This window comes from Hemicordylus capensis, chromosome 15, assembly GCF_027244095.1.
Source record: "Hemicordylus capensis ecotype Gifberg chromosome 15, rHemCap1.1.pri, whole genome shotgun sequence".
NCBI classification, from domain to species: domain Eukaryota; kingdom Metazoa; phylum Chordata; class Lepidosauria; order Squamata; family Cordylidae; genus Hemicordylus; species Hemicordylus capensis.
The window spans coordinates 12359302-12372502 of NC_069671.1; the positions used below are offsets into that span (position 1 = coordinate 12359302).

The following is a 13201-nucleotide window of genomic DNA, read 5'->3' on the forward strand; positions in this document are numbered from 1 at the left end:
ACCCCCATGTCTAGAGGTTCCTCAAGGGAGCAGCAGTCCTCAAACCGCCCACAGTCCACAGGTTTCCTACTTAGGACTTGAATTTGGTCCTCCGGGCACTTACAAAAGCCCCATTCAAGCCTCTGCGATCCGTACCTTTATGTCTACTTTCATTTAAGGTTTTATTTTTGGTTGCCATTACTTCCGCTAGGCGCATCTCTGATCTGCGCGCTCTGTCTGTCCGGAAGGAGCTCTGTCTGGTTTATCCAGACTATGTCCTCCTTCATACCAACCCAACCTTCCTTCCTAAAGTCAATTCTTGGTTCCATAGGGCCCAGGAATTGATGCTTCCTTCCTTCTGTCCTAATCCTTCCTCTCTTAAGGAGCGTGAATGGCACACCTTAGATGTCCGCAGAGCAGTGCATATTTACCTGAAGCGCATTAAGCCCTTTCGGGTTTCCGAATCCTTTTCCATTTCTTTCAGGAACTGCTCTTTAGGCAGGAAGGTTTCAGCATCCACATTATCTCACTGGATCTGCCAATGCATCAGGTTGGCCTACTCTGCCTCTGCTTCGCCGGTTCCAGAGGGGATTACAGCCCACTCTACCAGGAGCACAGCTTCCTCAGCCGCTCTCTCCACTTTGGCCCCCCTGGTCGACATCTGTCGAGCCGCCACATGGGCCTCGCTTTCCACCCTCGTGAGGCACTATAAGATTCACGATTGGACTTCGGCGGATGCAGCTTTTGGTCGGAGGGTTCTGCAGAAGGTGGTTCCCTCTTGAGACCGGACCTCTAAGCTCCCACCCAGTTTGTCATAGGGGCTGTGGTAGGTCCCATCATCCTTTGCAAATACAACCCTCCTCTGAGGGAAAATGAATCGTTGGCACTTACCTGAAAGGTCGTTTTCCTCAGAGGTACAGGTTGTATCCGCCCCCTCCCGCTTGTTCGTCCAGTCTGTACATTTCTCTGTCCTGTGATCCTGACCCCGTCTGTCTCCCATATACCTGTGGGGTAGTTTCCTATCTGGGGTGGTTTGTTCTCCCTGCAGGGTGTTTGTAGCTAGTTCAACTGACGTAGCTGGATTTGTGATCCTTGCCGAGTTTCCGCTGTTGGCTGTTCTGCATTTGCTTGTTTGTTTCCTTCCTTTTGTTTCTCATTTTATTGTTCTGGAGCATGTTTTAGAGCTGGCTACGTACTGGAGTATGAGGGGATTGTCCCTCCCTCCTGCCTTGAGCCGAAGCTCTTGATTGGCCCTGTCTAGGAGCAGGAGGTCGAGACAACCCAGCATCCTTTGCAGATACAACCCATACGTCTGAGGGAAATGACCTTTCAGGTAAGTGCCAACGATTCATTTCCAGGGTTCTGGTGGTTCTTGATCCAAAATGTGGTTCAGATTTGACTTGGAGTATGTTTTGAGCAAAAAAAACCCCAACGTACCCAATTTGCTGTCTTTGTATAAGGTATACTGATCGTCACATGTGAGTTATGTATATGACATGGTCAAGGGGGGTGGGGTGGGGGGGAATAAGATTCTCTAGGTTTTCCAGGAATAGGTGCTAGACACCAAGAGGAGCACCCTGCCCCCACTTCCTGGCCCTGAGAGGCTGCAACCTGCAGAAGATGATGCTTGGAGGTTTCTTGTGCCAAGGACTAGAACTTCTCATTTTGAAAATGAAATTGGACACTGCAGATTGTCCAGGTTTTGCCCCAAACTCTCTGCTTTGTCCTTGTGCAGGATAACATAGCTCTTTCTATTTCTGCCAGCCGGTGTCTTCATAAAGTTAAATGGCCAGTCGACACAAAAGCTAATCCATCTAACAGGATTACTGAAGTTCCACAACTAGGCGGGCAGCCACAGGAGACTCGCTTGGATGGCCTGAAAGAGGGATGAGACTTAATTCCCCAGAAGATGGGTGTGTCAGTGGCCATTAGCCTTTCTTCCGTTGTTGGAAAAGAAGCAGTCAGGGTCATCTGCTGACTTCCTCCCCTGGCAGCATTGGACTTCCTGTTGGAAACAGAAAGCTAGACTAGCTGGGCCCTTGTTCTTTAGGCAGGGTTGGTGCTCATGCCCTCTGTGCTGAGTAAGAGGAGCAGGCTGTCCAGCCTAGTAGAGTCTCCTTGGACCAGCCGAGAGCTTCCTACAGATTCGGGAAGAGTACAGATGTCTCTGTTTGTGAGAAAACATCCATTTGCTTCTCTTGCTTCAAATTGCTCTTCTGTATATTGCATCTCACTCTAGAGTAGTAGCCATGTTTTACCTTGAGTTTCTAAACTCAATTTTGATGTTTGCTCTACCAGCTTCTGGTTTTGTATCTTCTCGAGGGAAATGCTAACTATAGTTTTATTACTGAAAAGCGGGTGCATTTGTCTGCTATTCCCCGCAACATATCTGCAATTTGTGTCCCCTCTGTGCAATCACACAGGTTAGAGTAGGGGTGTTGGACAAAAAGTATATTGGGAGCTACTAGATGATCTCTTGGGTGACTTGCAATATGGCAGCACGGGTTTCTGACTCCCAGGTATTTAACACAAGCCGAAACAGAAAGGTGTTTCCTCTTCCTAAGGTTGGCTGCCATAGCAAATAAAGCTTGCAGGAGGGAAACCAGGAGTGGATTTTGGGGTGACGAGGCAGCAGGCTTAGTTCTGGGACTGAAAACCAGTTGTGGGCTGAGCATATGCCTAGAAACACCCTGGTCTTTATTCTAAGTACCTCCACTCCCCTTGTCCTCAGCCATTACTATGCACCTGGCCCCAGTAGTTGGACCTCAGGATCATAATAAAAAACAAAGTAGGGCCCATACACCTTAAGTCTGCCCATGCCTGGATTAGAGTGTTGAAAACCAATTTTGTTGGATCATCAGCGACCAAGCGAGGAGGGTATCCTACAGAAGATGTTGCACAGCTTTTTACAGGTGTGAAGAGCCCTTTAAGGTTTCTTTTGCCCCCTCTGTTGAATCTAGCATGAGGTTTTTGCAGTAGCAGTTCTTGAGAAGAAGCAGCAGCATTGTCGTCATCACAATGTAAGACCCTCACTGTCTTTATGTCCCCCAGCTTTCCATGGAGGCTACAGCGCCGATGGCATTGAAGCAATAAGCCCTGTGAGCTCCCCCCACAGCATGCCCCACGAGAAAGGGACCAAGCTGTCCCAGGATATGGAGAAAGGGCGTGGAGAACTCGACCTGCGGTCCAAGCAGCCAGGTGAGAGGGCTTGCCTGCTTCCGTGCCAGCCTGGAAGGGGACCTACAACACAACCTCCCCCCCCTCCCCCCCGTGGCTGCATTTCACTGTGCAAACCCTTATCCCACACTCTTCCAGATGTTCAGGTCAAACTGGAGGACACCGTTTGAGGAAGCAGGGGGACCAAACCACGTTGGTATTACATGGAGGGGGGATCAGATGTTAAAAATCATCCCCATTGCAAGGTCTCCATGCACGTGGAAAGCTAGCTTATCAGTGAATGCTAGAGTACAAACATTCTGTACAATAAACTAGCTTTATCCTTGCAGGGTTTCAAATCCACCCCCCCACCCCCCACGCACCCTAGAGGGTGGTATAGGCAGACCTCGTTCACTGTAGTTTCAGTTTTCTTGGTTTCGCATATCCATGGTTTAAAATAAGCACCAGATTCAATATTCACAGAAGGGTGTCTTGCACATCTGCGGTTTTGAACTTGAACTTGACGCTTTGAATTTGGACTTGGTGTGGCGGGTGAAGGAGCTCCCATGTGTGTTTATTTGAGGTGGCTCCAATCCTGTGATGCCCGTCTGGCCAACTTGCCAGCCAGTCAGCCCTGGGTTTTGTGCTGCTAAGGGCTGAATGTCAACTGTGGGGTAAGGAAGGTAACCAAGACATATACCCAAATAATAATAATACTAATAATGCACATTGCAGCACATTTAAAAACAACCAATGATGAATAGTTTTGGAACATGGTCTGAAGGCAACGTCACTAAAGCTTAGCAGATCTGGGTCAAGTCAGTAGCTGGCTAGGAGACTAGTTGGGAAGGAACCCCATGCATGATGGAAGACAGGCCAGATATCAACATGATAAATAATTTACTAGTAAAAATAGGAGCAGCACTATACAAAAAGCAGTTGCAAGATTCACAATAATTTTTAGCTGCCCCTCCTCCCAAAATGCACCAAGGGGCAGTTGAGGCCATCATATTTCCTGCCCTCTGGGGTCCCCAAATCAGGAAGAGGCACACGCCCCTTATAAGTTGCATGTAGCATCAGCCTCCCTTTGGAGGGAATGATACTTGGTTTTTCCAACTCTGTCTTCGCTTGCTTTAATTAAATGTGAGGGTTTTCTCTTCTTGGCTTAAAGGGAATTTGAGAACTCCAGAACCAACTACTTGTTTCAAAAAAGAAGCAGCAGCAGCACATACCTGACTCAGACAAAACTTTTAATGTTTGAGCGTTGTTTTTCATGCCTCAGGCAAGTGCAGTGCGCACCTCCAGTATGTCCAAAATGCCCCAAAGCCTGCATTAGCCATCCAATATTTTTCCCGCTCCGGTGGCACACATTTCATCCCCGCGGCAGTAAAATTATTCCTGGCAAAATCCCACTCTCAGCTCTTTTATGGAACACAACTTGGTCCAGATAGTAACCTCCCTGCACTAGAGGTGATGCAAACAAAAAATTTGAGAAACTTTTTTTCAGGTTCCTCGGTGCATACCCAGGGTAGTCCTCCGCATAGAAGCAGCCACCCCCAAGGCTGAACCCAGGGTATGGTTGCGTGTCTTTGATTGCTCGTTAAGGCCAAACTACCATCCTGCTGGCTTGGCTACCCTCCTGCCAGACAATTTCAACTCACCTTGGAAAAGAGCAGTTCATCAGAAGTTAAATCTATATGGCTTCAGCCTGGAGCCTTTATTAAAACATGGGATATGCCTGAGCTAAAGCAGCTCTTAGTGTGTCTCTGACATGGAGGCACAAATAGGACAACACTTGATCCCCAGGGGTGTATTTCTTGGAAGCCAGCCATTTAATCTCAATCCTGCTTGAGACATATCTCAAATCACAATTCCCTAATGTCGCAGGATGTTTACACTCGCCCTTTCTAATGTGTCACCTACCGCAGTGCCTGAAGGAAAGTTTAGGAAAAGTCCATCCGCCCAAAGACTGCCCTTGCACATCAGGCACGATTGAAACTACAGCGCATGTTTTCCTGTATTGTGATCTAGACAGGGATTTTCGCCACCATTATATCTCCCCACTTTTAATCAGCTTCCTAGGCCATTCAGATCTCTTTTCTGTAAAAAAAGATTTCTGACCAGAAAGTTGAGATATTTCTAAATGTCACCAAGTTTTGCTGGATTGCTAGGAAAATCTGGCAACAGACATTAGCCCCCACCCAATGAAAGGGTTTACTCTGCACAGGTGGGCATCGTTTGATACAGTTTTAATTCTGCTACTGTATTATGCTTAATTACTTTGTTTTTTCTGACTTGTATTGAGCATTTGCTGCTCTGTGTCCATATCAATAAAGACTGACTGACTTGACTACCCGACCCAGTTGAATTTCAGTGCCTCATCTCATCCTGCCCCATTTTCTCTTTTCCGGCAGGCTCCCTCAAACCTTCTGCCGCAGAAATGTCACACCTGCAGCAGCTCCAACAGCTCCCTGAAGGCCGACAGTCACCTGGACAGCCATTTCCAGGATCGCAGAACGCCAAAGGCCATCAGCGGGTTGTCACCTTGGCACAGCATATCAGTGTAATTAGCATTCTTTCTTCTTCTTTAGGCTGGGTGACACACTGGGCAGCAGTTTTGTTCTGTTGAGGGGAGAGAATTTTTCCACATCAGTGTTTCAGTGTAACAACCAGCCTTGCTGGATCAGGCCCAAGAAGGCCTCTCTAGCCCAGCATCCAGTTTCACAGAGTGGCCCTCCGGATGCCTCTGAGAAGCCCACAGGCAAGAGGTGAGAGCAGGCCCTCTCTCCTGCTGTGGCTCCCCAGCAACTGGCATTCAGACACATTCTGCCTCTGGGCTTGGAGACCACCTGTAGCCACTGCTAGACCTGTCCTCCATGATTTTATCTAAGCCGCTCTTATCCTTGGGACTTAGTCCATAATGATCCAGCAAACTGGATGATCATCATCATCAATCCAACTTCTCAACCAATAAAAAGTTCTCAAAGCAATAGAATAAACTAAAAACTACACAGGGACTCACCATCTAAAAAGAAACCCAAGGGAAACCCCAGCCAACAGCCCCTGGAGAGATGGTTGGCTCTAGGTTGAACAGAAGCATTGCTCTCTCCCTGCTGCTGCCAAGAGAGTTGCCATTTGGAAAAGTGCTGCCTTTTGGACCTAGACCTCAAGTCAGTTTTCACAGAAACCACTTAAGTGCTGCTGCTCATCAGGGAGGATAGGAAGTGTCTTTCCTTCTCTTTCCAAGTTGTCAGCAGCAACCTGGCAGAATGGTTGTCTGCCCTTTACTGAGCCTGGGAACTGCTTGTTACCCTGAAGTTGCTTGCAGGTTCACTGAGAACTCCTCAGTGAGAAGGTCAGTTATGGCAGAGAAGGTTCTCTGAAAGCATCCTCCCCCTCATCCTCCCCATCCTTGTTGGGGTCTGCAGTTGCCGGAGAGCGCAGAGTATGTCCTGCAGGACACTTAGTCCACATAAGGCAGTGGTGAGTCCCCCCATGAACTGAGTGTGCACCTTAGTGCGTTCCTTGGAATTCAGACACTCCTCCACAGACAAATATGTGTGGAATGTGTGCCCTGAAGACAGAAAGTTTGAAACCAGTTGCTCTAGGAAAATGAATTATTTCTCAAATAAAGGGGTAGGCAAGGGGGTTGATGAATCTCTCCTGGCTGTACCGTAACCCTTTGGAAACCTGATATTGTGGGTGGCTGTTTCTTCTTCTGTGGCGGCCTTGCTGGGGTCTTGCTTGTGGAAAAGGAAGAGGAAAGTGCCCAGAGCCCCTAAAGGCAGCCATGTGGATCAGCAAATGAGCCACATCAGGGATGCTCATGTACTTTGTTGTGGCGGTCTTGCTCACCCAGACTCCTCCAAGCAGATTGTGTATCATGCGAGGAAGAATCGGAGACCAACTCTCTTCTCTTCTCTTGTAGGAGGTTATCACCCAGGACTACACACGCCACCATCCCCAGCAGCTTAACTCCCACATCCAGAACCAAGTCTACTCCTTCCTAGGGGCTCCGAGCCCCGTGCTGGACCTCCGGCGAACCCCCAGCGAGGCTTATATCCAGCAGCAGCAAATGGAGCACATCCCTGCCTCAAGAATCTCTCCAGAGAGTGAAGGAAGCAAAAGGTGAGGTTGCTTCTTCCCTGCCTTTTTGCTCCTGATTTGTCTTTCTGTCCCATCCTCTCCTGATACTTCAGATAGGTTACAGAAACGAGGCGTTTCAGTCCAGGCAAAACGACCCACTTTTAAGTCCCCCTGATTGCATGGGAGAAAGTCTGGCATGTGCTGCCCTTTCCCAGTGAGGCAATATGGTTTTTAAAAAGACTTGGTTTTTTGGTAAGTGGTCCAGTTCTTCCCATCAGGTTCTGCCACTGGCTGGTTGGCTCTGCAGAGCGGTTTGGCGCCTTCCCTTTCACCTTCCCCTGCTGTGCCCTGCCAGAGTGGCTGACATGGCCTCGCTGTGACTTCCCTCCTCAGGTCTCCTGAGCAAATCCGAGCACCTGCTTCTGACAACTGCATAGAGCCCATCTCTCCACCAGATGGAATGGGAGAGCCCAACCACATGAGGAATGCCACGTATCCCATTTTTTATCGAGAAGGGGAACAGCTGGAGCAGAGGTAATGTGGATGGCAAGAAAGCACAGCGACTGGGTTGGCCAGGAGTTCAGTAATTTCATGCCTTTGTTCTGTAGATCCCCCCCATTTCATATCTCCCACCACCACCCCGGCCCGGTATTTCACGTATTGTGTCTTCTGTCCTGAAAAGCACTAGCTAGCTTGTTGGGCAGTCAGACTTTTCCCTTGTATGTTAAATGTATTTCAACTTGAATTAAAACATCAAACCAGCCTATTTTGCATACACTCTTCCAAAAGCCAGCCATCTCTCCAGAGATGCATTGGACTAAGAGTGTCAGGTTAAGATCTGGAAGACCCCAGTTCAAATCCCCATTTAACCATGAGGCTCACCTTGGGCTGATTACCCTCTCTCTCTCTCCATCTAATCTACATCACAGAGTCATTCTGAGAATAAAACTGGGGCAGAAAGTAGAAAGAACTAAACACACTGCTCTGAGATCCTTGGAGGGTGGACGGGATAAAGATGGAATTATTCATCTTCTGTGTAAAAGTGATGGGAACAAACTGCCTTGGACCAACTGCCCACTTGAATATCTCTGTGAGGAACACCACCAAGGAAGCACAATACTTTGCCTTTGGGCACCCCTAAAACAAGCATCAATTGGTCCCATGTATATTGGCCTGTGTATGATATTTACCCAAATAGAAGGAATGGGTTAGAGATAGGTTATACCTGTATTTACCTGCAAGGAAGAGGACTCTGGATTTAAGATGACCCGGCCACCCCACCCCTATTTCTAACATCAGGGAACATGGTAAAAACCTAGTCTTGGGTTAAGGTAAATACAGTATAAATCAGCAAAGGGGATGAGAGAGAGAGTGTGTGTGTGTGTGTGTGTGTGCGCGCGCACTTGCGGCCTTTGCAGGAACCTGTTTAGCATAGAACTCCTAGCTTTAGCTGCTTCCCATGGAGCTGTGGTCGATATGCCCACAGTCTGATGTGGCATCTTTCCACCCTGCAGGATGGGCTCAAAATCCCCCGGGAATAACGCACAGCCACCAGCCTTCTTCAGCAAACTGACAGAGAGCAATTCGGCCATGGTGAAATCGAAGAAGCAAGAGATGATCAAGAAGCTCAGCACAAACAGCCGGAGCGAGGCAGAGTACAGTAAGGACTGCCTGGGCTGGGGGCGTTATTCCTGCCACCCGTAGAGGCAGGCAGGCAGGAGGACTTCTGTAACGGTTACAATTCGTTGCTTCCGTGTTGCAGCTGAACTGTGCAATCCTCTGCATGCTCAGAAAGAAGTCCCGGGGTGTTCACTGGGGCTTACTCACTAGTGAACACATTTAGGGTTGCAATCCTAATGGATGGGAAAGCTTTTGATCAACCAGGAAGGTGCCCCTGATTTAATTGATCAGCAGATCTTCCACTTTTAAGGCAATCAGACATTTGCCTTAAATGGCAAGTGCCATTTTTAAACTTTTATTTTCCAGAATTCTGTACATTGATTTCCAAAACAACATCAGTCACTCTTACCTGCGCTAAAATTTTCAACAACTTTAATGCTGCTCTAATTGTTCCATACACATTAATGTCCACTAGCTGACCTGCACAGAGCATCTGTGTGCTCTTTGGGGCTGGCTTTCTCCACCTCCCTCCTGCCCTCCCTCCCCCACTCTCTCTTGCCCTCCCCGCACTGAGTTTTTTTACCTCTGCTGCCACAGGCCTTACTGGGCAGCGGGCAGCCGAAAAGGCCCCCGCCGCTGCTGCTCCTCCTCCCGGGCAGCGAACAGGGAAGTTTCGCCGCCTGGTTCCCTCCCGCCCCAGCCTCCCAAGGGTGCCTTGCCTCCACGGGCGAGCCAGGCCCCCCCGCCGCCACCTGGCCTCCGTGGCCCGCCGCCACCTGGCCTCCGTGGCCCGCCGCCACCTGGCTTCCACTGGCAAGCGGACTCGCCACTGGGCCAAGTACCAGCTCTGTAGCCTGCCGCTTGCCTCCACAGTACACTACCCCCCATCTTCTGCCCCAGTCCGCTCCCCTCCAGCCGCAGTCCGCTCTCCCCCCAAGCCTTCTGCCCCAGCTTGCTCCCTCCCTCTCTCATTTTCTCTCTCTCATTCATGCTCCCCCCCCCCACTTTTTAGCCTGCTTGTGTTTTCCTTGCTGGCCGTTGCTGCCTCCTCCTTCCTCCAGTCCCTAGTGTCGGGTGGCCAAGTGTTCAGCCAGCTCCTTCCTGCATGGCTCTAGCGAGCGTCTTCTGAAGCAGCCAGCCATTTCTGTGTCGCTGCCCAGCCAGGCTCTGCCGCTTTCTCTCCCCACAGCTTCCCCGCTCCCTTCTGCCCCAGTCCGTTCAGTTCTCCTCTCCGCTTGCCCGCTTTCCTCCTTTTCCTTTCCTCCCTACGCGGCCAACCACCGCCCAGCCAATCCGCTGGGTTGCCCGGACGCATCTCCACAGAGGCACCTCTACGAGAATTAATATAATAGATGTTTCTGATAACTGAGTTTCTGGACTTCATGATTTGATAATTTAGCTGTGAGGTCATGAATAAATTTCTTACAGAAAAAAATCAATGCAAGTACTTAGCACTTGCCTTCAGCCGTTCTTATATCTTGAGAAGAAGCATGCCCTTTTGACTATGAGATGCCTCTTCCATATTATGTCTACCTATGTGCATCAAAGAATACGTCTTGCTTCAAGCTCTTTCATGCAGTTTTACCCAGATTGCATTGATTAATCAATTAATCAACTAACACTCTTGTGACTGAGGTTTATGCCTCGTAACAATGGTTAGGGGCCTTGTAGTTCAAACAACTGTCTCAGCCGTGGCTGAACCAGCCCATCACCAAATTTGGCCCAGCCGTAGAAGTTCCTGTTAGCGTGGATAGAAGCATCATATTAGAAATGCTTCCTCTTGGTGTTTACTAACTATGGATAGAACAGAGAGGTTCATAATGCAGTTTACCCAGCGCTGTGCAGTTGCTTGTAACCTTACCTCAGTCCCTCTCAGAACAATCCTGTTGAACAAGACAGCTAAGAGATGTTCCTCTTGATATTGCCGTTATTTCAACCGTATCATGGTCACTTCTTCAAGGACTCTCAGCTGTGTCCTGTGACCTCGCTTCTATTCAGCAAGGGAGCTGGCAGGAAGAAATTTCAAAAAATAAATAAAAAATGGGTCGTGCCTTACATTTAAAAAGGAGTCCAGTTGTGTCAAGGACAGCAAGACTCAATTATGACATCTTTGCTGAGAGAGAAAGTATTCCGGTTTTGAGTATGATCCTCACGGAGGTTCTCCTGCTGGAATATGAATGCAAATGTTTATATACCGCTTTTCAACAAAAGTTCCCAAAGCGGTCCAGATAGCATAGCATAGCTCCATGTCCCCAAAGGGCTTCCACTCTCAAAAGAAAGAAACCTCAGCTAAACAGCAGCCACCGCCACTGGAGGGATGCTGTGGTGGGGATGGCGGGGAATGGCAGGGAGTTCTACAAGAGCACATTTCAGGGGACTGCGAGGCAGCTGCTCATGCCTGGGGTGCATCCCCTTCTCTTTTCCCCCTCTAGATGTTGGACAACCTGGAACGGAGATTTTCAACATGCCGGCCATTACTGGAACAGGTAACTCTGCTGTGCTTCCTTCCCCTCCTGTGTCTGACTCTCCCCTGCTTTCCACACAGAAGTCTGCAAGCACCTTTACATAATCGAGACATCATAGATGCCGCCGTGAGCAGCCGGGCTGAGAGTCTGATTGGGCAAAAGTGAGGTTAGGCTTACAGTGGCAAACGACCCCCTCCCCATTCACCCATTCCTGGCTGGCTGTACAAGAAAACAGAAGAGTGCAGAAGGGTGGGATCCTTCTTGAAACGGTCCGTGGGGCTGCTTGTCCGTGAGGCCGCTGTGTGGAAAACGGGGAGGCCAGCCCAGGGCGGAAAGGAATCGGGGACACATCGTACGTGAATTTGTAAAAACAAGGTTCCTTCAGCTCCATGTTGCTCGGTCTCTCTCCAATTTGTTTATTTATTTGTTTGTTTATTTTGGTACGTCCCATCTTGCCCTGGGAATGGTTGGCAAGCGGCTGACCCAGAGTGCCTCCTCCGGTCTTTGTGCATTGCTGCACCATAACTGCATGGCTTCTGATGACTCATAATTGCAACACCAACTGTCCCCTACACACACAAACACACAGACACACAGAGTTTCCTCAGCCTGTCTCCCTCTAGGTGTCTCTTTGCCCTTACAACCTCCCCCCTTCGGCAGTGGAATTCAGCATATGGAGTGGTGTCTGGATTGGAGACAGGGGCAGGATGGACTCTGGAAAATCCAGAGCATCCGTGCGGAATGCCTCCATGTACACACAGGATGGGAAAGGCAGGCTCCCCTGTCAGATTCTGTCTTTGCTGTTTCTCCCAGGAGGCAGTGAAGTTGGGGAGATAACCCACTTCCTCCTGCAACTATTTTTGTAGCTTCCTTTTTCTGAGTAACCACACTGATAACACCTCAGTTTACTGAACACCTGTCAGTAAATTTGCATTAAAGTTTAGAGAGTCAAGTTGGAGAATTAGGACAGGCCAGCGTTGCTGCTTCTTCATGGAAATGTTAATCTAAAAAGTAAATGGGAAAGGGGATTTGGAGACTTTTCCTTTGTTGGAAGGGAACTCTCTAGGCTCGAGAAAAATGCAGCGCTTAGATTCCATTTTCTTTCCACCCCGTTGGTTAAGTGGAAAGTTTATGCATGGAGCTCTCTGTGGGATTGTGGAGCTCCTACAGCCAACCAAAGTGTGCCCAAGCGAGCAATCTCTCTTAGTCCCAGATGGGAAGGAGAAGTTGGCTGCGCATCAAGAACGGACGTTGGTGCCGTGTGGTGACCTGTCAGCCCTTGGCATCTCCTCACTGGTCCTGGAGAGTTGCATGAGGGCACTCTCTCCCCTCACCCTGTCGGGATATCTGGAAGATAAATCTCCGAGTATGCTGATTTCCAAGCAAGTGCATTTAGGAATGCAGCCTGGTGGCTCTTCGTACGAGTGCTCTCCTTGGGAGCAACTGTTTCCTTTGCGGACCCGTCGTCATCTGCTCGCTGAGCATTTGTTGCTGTGCAAATGGACTGCAACAGAAGGAGCGCACCTTGACAAAGAATGCTGCTTTTCCTCCGACTTAAATAGACTGATTCTGTTTAGTCTATTTAGTGCCCTACCCAAGTTCGGGAGCGTGTGCAAATAAAAAACAACCACAAGGGAGTCGCTGCGGGAAGTGATCGGCTGCGAGGCTCCCGCTGGGGAGGAGGCTTTTCCGCCTGCCTCATGAAACAGCTGGTTGCAGCTGCTGGGGAGGAGGGAGCCCTCCTACTCGGCAGGAACCTCTCGGACAATCACTTCCTGTGCCTCCTGCTTTTTTTTTTTTTTTTTTACTCACACGTGCTCAGGATACAGGAGCACGCAGAGCTCCCCAACTTGAGTTGGATGTTTGTCCTATCCGTTTCATGGCTGTGTGAACCA

At 49.2% G+C, this 13201-nt stretch overlaps 1 protein-coding gene across 20 annotated transcripts in view; it reads left to right on the top strand.

The window, feature by feature from the left end:
* NCOR2 (nuclear receptor corepressor 2) overlaps positions 1–13201 on the top strand; it is a 318459-nt gene that overhangs the window by 295168 nt on the left and 10090 nt on the right. For all 20 annotated transcript variants that reach the window (XM_053279156.1, XM_053279146.1, XM_053279155.1 and 17 more), the window contains 6 exons: positions 3031–3177; positions 5550–5698; positions 7064–7263; positions 7615–7755; positions 8736–8881; positions 11274–11327. In XM_053279156.1, the coding sequence (XP_053135131.1) occupies positions 3031–3177; positions 5550–5698; positions 7064–7263; positions 7615–7755; positions 8736–8881; positions 11274–11327 (837 nt within the window). The remainder of the gene's footprint in view (positions 1–3030; positions 3178–5549; positions 5699–7063; positions 7264–7614; positions 7756–8735; positions 8882–11273; positions 11328–13201) is intronic.